General features: G+C 37.3%; 1 protein-coding gene across 1 annotated transcript; it reads right to left on the reverse strand.

The window, feature by feature from the left end:
- Positions 1–514: 514 nt before the first annotated feature.
- Positions 515–4925, reverse strand: LOC110382046 (uncharacterized). Its single transcript, XM_064041034.1, has 9 exons — positions 4838–4925; positions 4600–4699; positions 4061–4203; positions 3401–3475; positions 3057–3142; positions 2409–2528; positions 1947–2097; positions 1330–1466; positions 515–887 (listed from the first exon to the last, which is right to left on the reverse strand). Exons 1-9 carry the CDS (start codon positions 4923–4925, stop codon positions 636–638), a joined length of 1152 nt encoding a protein of 383 aa, XP_063897104.1. The 3' UTR covers positions 515–635.
- Between the last annotated feature and the right edge of the window lie 3359 nt (positions 4926–8284).

The raw sequence follows: 8284 nt of genomic DNA on the forward strand, positions 1-8284 counted from the left end.
TACACGTTACAACAAACAGCCCAGTCACACATTACAAAATATTTGAACCCTTATTTACACTGAATGATTTGCATTTTTCTTTTAATGACACGCGTAATAAAAAAGTTATTTCTTATATAGCAACCGTGATCACCCACCCTCACGGCAAATTAGTGTTTGCCTTATGAACTCGTTTGTTGCAACTAGCCATTTGAGTAAGCATCGACACTGTTTAAAAATTCCACATTTGTACAATTCCACTTTGTCGGGCAAACAAAACATTAGTATTTGACAAAAATGGCATACTTTAGTTTCATAACAAAACACCATCGTGGGGTAACTGGATTGAAGAGGTCTAGTTGGCATTCGATTCGTGTAGAACAGTGACACTAAGCTGCATCCGACATACCTATGTGGGGAAAACGATGATAAACAGAAAACGAAGGTGATCTTGTAATAATTTTGTCAATTTCACGTTTATTTACAGTTTGTTACAAAAAAACTATTTTGAGTGCATACATCATCATGTTTTTACAGTAAGATATTTGAACAGTACTTATGGCTAAAAACAAACTTATGAAGAAACTATTCAATACTACAATGGCACTTAAAATCATATATTTCTGTCAATATATTTACTGCTTACTAGCAGTTAATTATGTAGGTATTGTATAATCCAATTCAATCTCCTCTTCTGGATGAACGGCAGCTCCGTAAGCAATCACTTCAAACGTACAAGTCTGTCTTGACTTTATATCAACGAAATAATGTATGTCGGATCTCGTCGTGTTTTCTTCAGGTTTCGTTTTAAAACGATGTATCGTCATCACAGGGGTCGCAGTAGTTTTAAACACGTGCCAAACTTTGATTATTATGCAGTGATAGTCCACGTTATGGAGTAACGTCACCTGAAATAACGTAAATCTCTATATAATATATGCACATCTCACATATTTGGCTATTACCTTCAACTGCTGAACCTAAGCCTACCCCATTACCCTCTATCTTTAGATCTCTCTACCCAGACCACTACTACGTGACTCCTCAGGACTGACATTCTGTAAGACTTCATTCTTAACTTCGCATCTGAATCCGCCGTGAGTTTCTTGATTAGCATTCTCAAACTACACTAGCGCTACTCTTGCGAGCGTGTTTGCGAGTTGAACTAAATTAAACTCGAGATTTTGACATATATAGTATGAGATGACCTTAGAACGTTTTGAATCAAATGCGAAGTGAGAGTGAATAGCGAAGTGAAATGCTAGTTGTTGTCTGAATTTTATAGAATCGACGTACAGTTCTACATGCCCTCCTAAACATTTTTGCCCTAAAGACTTGAAAGTCACTTACATTATAATAAACATTAGCTATTTGGTCAAACTCTCCGAACTCCGTATAAGGTGGCACGACAGTGGTCCTGTCTGAGAAGATCTCCATCCTTTGCTCTTCGGGGTCGCAGTGACCGAATCTTGGGATATTTGTTGTTGCTGGAACGTTATGAAACTTTTACGTATTATTTTTCTCAAAGTCAAAGGCATATAGTATATAGTTATTTCGTATAGCGCTATTACAGAATCCTATAAAACTTTAATAGCTAGATGCACGGTTCCAAGGAGTGAGTCTTATGGAGATGGACCGGCAAGAAACTCCATAGACACTCTTTTCAAAACACATATGGTCTTAAAGGTCCAACCGCGTTCATAGCAAGCCAAAAGGCAACCTGAAACGGCCATCTCAAAGCCTCAAAAAAAGCGAGGAAGGATTACTCATATCACTGATTTCTGAGTCGATGAACTTACGTATTGAACCAAAATTCTATACAAATATAAATATTGCACAGCGCGTCAAGAGTACAATCTAACAAACTTTAATAGGATTTTCAACTAGGTTCATTGTTGATTTGGGACAAAATACAGATGATAAAAATGTAACTAAATAAAATAAAAATAAGTAAAATGATTAATAACTTCTCCGGACTATCAGATGGTTTGGTGCTATCCTGGTGATGGCAGGCTGTCCAATTCTGGTGATACTGCGCTGCACCCAGTAGTGGTACATGCCGTAGTCCAGGAACCTGGACGGGGATTGACAGCCAGGACCGTAGACACCAAGACCGAGCTGCATCAACAAAAGGTGATTTAAAATGTGAAACTTGCGATATACCTCAACAAGATACACCTGAACAAGAGAAGAAAATGGCAAGTAGGACAGGACAGTAGATCAGTGCAGGACAGTAATCAGCTGTGCGGGTGCACAGACATGTGGACTTACACATAACTTTTCTCTGTTTCTGTTTGTTTTACTGTTTATTAAATGGTTCAAATCATATACTTACTAGTTCTTGAACATATCTTAATAGATTCACTCCACTTTCCATACCCAAAGAAAAGTTGAAGAAATATTGATCAGGTAATTTGCAAGGTCCTCACCAATTTCCACTGTCCATCGTCTCGAATGACGAGGGCGGTGCCACTGCGCCAGATGCAGTGACCTCCCTTCACACCCTTCGCGCACACCAGGTGAATGGGCCACATGGTCTCTATGTCCAACTGGGGATTCAACATGCTGATTTGTTCATAGACGTAGGTCTTCAAATCGTAGAGGTCAAGTGGTTGAAGCCTCTCAAGAACGAGTGTGCGGCTCGATTCCAAGTCAGGTAAGTACCAATGTAACTATTCTAAGATATTTGTACTTTCTAAATACTTGGTTAACGGCTCGTAAAGGTGAAGGAAAACGTCTCGAAGAAAGAAATCATCAATTCACCTTGAACAAGCACGGCGATTAACGGTCTTTCCTTTTCTGTGCAAAAAAAGCCTGTAGTGGGACGATAAAAATGCTGATCATAACTATTATTAAAAATTAAAATTACCAACGGCCAGTTTCTTCATCAAAAGTTAAAGTTAAAGTAACGGTCAAATTCGTTTTTTCAAGGCTAAAGTGACAGCAAAACTAATAGAAAAATTGAATTTGACCGTTACTTTCACTTTAGACATTACTTTGGCTTTAACTTTTGATGTTTAAAGATCAATTTCGATGCTAGAAACAATGTTTTTAGTTCTGTTCATTGCTATAATTACCTCAACTCTCCTATAATAGTCGTGGCAGTGCGTGGTGTCCACATAATCCATCTTGTGAACCATGACCATTGAGCTGTTGTAACAATCTGCAGAATTAACAAAACTGAATTGTACTTAATTATGTCCTTCTATATGTTATTGCAGGCTAATTATTCAGCAGTTCAAGTTCCCCCATCACAATTTAACAGATATGTTTTAAGACCCCAAACTCCTGGTCATCAAAATTGAATTGCCATGTTTTATTGAAAACTATCTGACACAGGCTTTTTCTAATATTATAACTGTTAAAAAACCCTTTTCTGGGCCAAGAAAAATTCAAAAAAAAACTGCTCAGAGGTACACACCATTAAATAAAGTCATTGCGTAAATTTCTTCTCCATTAGAGAACTCCTGTGGTGGGCTGCAGATGGGGAACATTACTGCAGAGAAGAAGAATATACTTTTTACATAGTTAGTTGATATATTTTATAGTGGGAAACAATTTCTAATAAAGGAGACGGTCCCAGTGACAACAGCCGCGTGGTCTATATGGGTGATCTTCTGGTTCCTTCGTGTTTCGGAAGGCATAAAAAATCCGGCAGTAGTTTTTTTTTAGTTACGAGTAGTAGAAGCCAGTAAGTAAGTCAACGAGTGCTATCAAGGGGAACCAGTTTACCCAGATAGGCAGTTGCTCCATATCAGGCACTAGTAGGGTTTTTGGTTAGACTGGAAACCGACCATGACATCGGGATGAGTATATAATCATCGGCACGAATCTTGAGCGCTGACCTTCACTTGCGCAGAAGTGATTTATTCGGTCCCTTTTGTGGTATGAAGTGAGGCGAAGGGGCGGGGTAAAGCGGTGATTGGCCTGCAACGCATCGCGTCATAGCCGTCACTCGAGATTGGTTCTTTGCTAGTAAATCACTTCTGCGCAGGTGAAGGTCAGCGCTCAAGATTCGTGCCGATGACAATACTTACTAAAGATTATCACAAAAGTGTTTATATATTTCCAAATAACTTACCGTGTTCGTGACGAATGGTGTCCAAGTGCACGATAGCTAGTGAACTGTACGTGGTGCGAGTAAAGTCGGGGCTAAAGGTATAGTCTCTGACACGAAAGAATGGACCGCTGCAGTTATTGCCTAGCACCACGCGTGATAGAAATCTACAACAAAAAAAAACAATGTAACACTACTGGAAAGATTCTAATGGAATCTGGGAAGAATTCTAACAAATAGGCAGACGATGTAGGTAGGGGAGGAATAATGAATTGTTCTCTTGGTGAAGTCACTTAGGTACAATTCAATGAATTTATTTGTGAGCATAGGCATACAGAAAGGTCTTAAAATTAAACATGTTAGAGCTCTATGTTCTACCAAATGGAATTGGTGTACAAATAATTCTAATGCTATTGAGTTTATATGTACCTATACATATAAAAATCATAGTGTTTCTATTTTATCATTTAGAAATATTTCAACTTACATATTTACAAATATTACACATTCCACTTAAGCGACATTATTTAGTAATTGAGTCAAAATCTATGTTTATACTTTACCTGAAATCATTCTTAGGATAGTAATCAATGTCCAAAGCTGATGCCAGTACTATCTCCTTGGAGATCAGAATAACTGCTGTCGTCGTGGGTCTTGGATGGTCTGCAAGAAGTTATTATTAATAAACACATTGTTATCATTCGGGTGGGTGCTGTAAGCGGAGCTGTAGTTGGTCATAGTCTGAGACTACCTCTCGATACCAATTAACACCCTCAACTTCTCATAGGTCCAGTTGAAAACCAGCGTCAGGCACTAGCTGTCTGGCATAATGCCTTTTGTTATTATTTATTCCTATGTGTATGTAGATGTCGGCGTCAGGATCCGACATCGTTAAATAAAACAAAGGGGTTCTCACACAATCACTTGGTTTTATTCCAATTAACACAATATTAGTCACTACAATTAATATTAACGAAATAAATTATCACGAATTTGTGGGAGGTGTGCACTCGGCAACGGTCGGCGAACGAATGACCCGAGTCGTGCGCGCGCGCCGCTTTATATAAGGTCCACCGTTGACAGATCGACGGTTGACACATCGACGGTGGCGCCGTCATAGATATGTCTTGTGTTGTGTCAATAAATATTTTTTTCATCCCACCATCTCGGAAAGAGTAGTTTTACTCTTTGATATCTGAGCGCAAAAGTCGTTTTTATCCTCTAGAGCGGCAAAGTGATTTGAATTTAGAACATCGTCTTTGAACATCGTGTGCAATACTCATTGACATATATTCTAGCGATAGACAAGAACATCCATACAAATAATTTACCCGCTTATGTCGTCTGTTGACATCTCGTTGACGTATTGTGACATGTAGTCATCCTCATTGATGTTAATTGCTGAAGTGTCGCTCGTATTTTGCCTACATTTTTCATTACTCAAAAAGTTTATATCTAAGTGAATTCAAAATCATGTAATATATCAAAAACTTTATTTATATCTAATTGAATGCAAAATCATGTAATATATTAAAACCAGGAACTTATTTTTAGAGTTTTTAATATTAATTACGATGTTTTTTTTCTTAAGAGGGCTATCACAAATTTTCGCGAATTTAATTATTTTTTCTTGAAAGTAAGAACATACCATGACAAAGTGAAGTCTGTTTTCATTGATATTTTACCTACTGCCAGTTTTATGGCACATCTGTTTCTGCACGATTTTCTTAATCCATAATTTAAGATGGCGGGCGGGAACAAATTAATGCATATTTGTAAAATTGAATTATAAATAAAAAGTATGATATACAAGCGTTGTAATAGCATGAACAGCGTGTAATTTTACTAACTTGACTCTCGAATAGTTTATATGTGTAAGTTTATACCTTGATATGTATTTTCTATTTTATAATTGTCGTTTCATAGACATCCATCTGACGCAGGCGTCAAAATCGCTCTGATTTGCCATTTTGGGCACTGCATAGTCTGCACTGCAGTTCAGTGTGGTAAGCTTTTTGTTCGGAACGTTCTATCTAGTACGTAGTACATATATATCGATGGCAATACTCCATTTGTGACAATCTTGATAAGACTTTTCAAACAAATACATATTAAACAAATAGAATACTGCTTAAATTAATTATTCAATTAATTAAGTAATTTTTATTTTTGTTTTTACATAGATTTTCAACCTCGTTTCATTTTTAAACTGAGTTTTCAAATAAATGAACTTTAATAGGTACTTCTTTTTAATTTGATACTCATATGTGCGCGCCATTTTGTTGTTTTGCATTTAGTAATTTCCTCGATGAGGTGGAATGAAAAGTTACGTGTTGCACTCGAGTGCAAAGATTTTTCACCTTGTGCTCCCTCGCTATCGCTCAGGATTCTAATTATTGAAACACTCGCTACGCTCGTGTTTCAATTTTAGAATCCTTCGCTTGCTCGGTCATCAAAATTGAGCCCGCGGTTAAAAAGCAACTTTGCACTCTTGTATAACAAATAACTATTTCTTTCTTCTTTCTTATCTGTACCCACAGCGCTGAAAGTAACTTTAACAAAAAAATGTAATAGCCTTCTTCTGTAGGCAAAATGCTTCTTTCTGAAAACAAACTCTAGCCTTATGATAATAACTAGCTTCCGCTCGCGGCTTCGCCCGCGTGGTGTATTGATCTAGGTATCTCCTATCTACAAACCAAATTTCAACCAAATCGGTCCAACCGTTTTTGCGTGAAAGAATGACAAACATCCAAACAATCTCAGAAACTTTCACATCTTATTTATAAAAATAAATTACTGTTCGTTAGTCTGGCTAAAACTCGAGAATGGCTCGACCGATTTGTTTTTTTTTGGTTTTAAAATTTTTGTAGATTAATGTTTGTCCAGGAAAGGTTTAAACAATACAAATTTCGCGAGATCAGCTAGTGTATAATATTAAGGATTAAAATTAAATCATTTATTCTCAAAAAGACACTGTCACTTACATGAGAATACAATTCAACACTTAGCATTACTATAGTTATATTATAAGTACCCATCACCAAATAACAACAAAGTTAAAATATTTGTACATAATTACACGTGTGGTATATTAGTAGGATAATTTGTAGATAGTAAGTACAAGACAGATATTACCAGGTTCTCACCATAGGGATAAATAAGCAGGCCCAACCAAGGAAAGTTCTCTATATTATTGATCCCCGGAGTGATTGTAGTGTTACCAGTGTACTTCTCCAACCTGTCCTCTCCACATTGTTCTCTCGGTACGGGCTCCGTGGTCGACACACTCGGCACTGTGCCCGCTAAACACAAGAGAAGCACCGTAATGTCACTGTTTCACTGGTAGTCAGAAGCCAGTAAGTCTGACACCAGTCTAACCAAGGGGTATCGGGTTGCCCGGGTAACTGGGTTGAGGAGATCAGATAGGCAGTCGCTTCTTGTAAAGCACTGGTAGTCAGCTGAATCCGGTTAGACTGGAAGCCGACCCCAACATAGTTTGGGAAAAAGGCTCGGAGGATGATGTCACTGTTTCACTGGTAGACTTCTTATAATGAGAAGAACGATACACTAGTCTCCTTTTTATAATTAAAACGCTTATATTTTTAGGGTTCCGTACCCAAAGGGTAAAACAGGACCCTATTGTTTTCGCTCCACTGTCCGTCCGTCCGTCCGGCTGTCACCAGGCTGTATCTCAGGAACCGTGATAGTTAGAGAGTTGAAATTTTCACAGAATATTGAATATAATACTATACCTAAATGCATTCTGATTATGGAACGTTTTACAAATGATAGTACGGAACCCTTCGAGCGTGTTTATTAACTTCACTTGTAACTAACTGTGTATGTAAGAATCTTGGAATCTTAATTTACTCCCCGGTCTTCGATTAGAATGAAATTTTGCACACGCTCGGAGTTTTAATGACAATACATGACTAGCAAAGAAACATCATTTTAGTGCGTGCTAAAAGCGTGGTTTAGTTTTTTGAACTATTTTTCATTCTACAGATAAAGTATGCAAGATTTATGTCAAATTATATGACAAGCCATCCGTCGTGGTACAAGTCCCGAAGGAACTAACTTTAAATATCTACGTTTAATATAATTATTACGATTAATATATAATATATACGTTTTAAATATCTGTATTTTGCATACCCGTAATAAGGGTGAAATATGTTCAGTACACAAACTTACCTACACAAGCTAACAGCTTATGTAACACAATATTTCTTGCAAATAAATGATTTA

Source organism: Helicoverpa armigera, chromosome 24 (genome assembly GCF_030705265.1).
Source record: "Helicoverpa armigera isolate CAAS_96S chromosome 24, ASM3070526v1, whole genome shotgun sequence".
Taxonomy (NCBI): Eukaryota; Metazoa; Arthropoda; class Insecta; order Lepidoptera; family Noctuidae; genus Helicoverpa; species Helicoverpa armigera.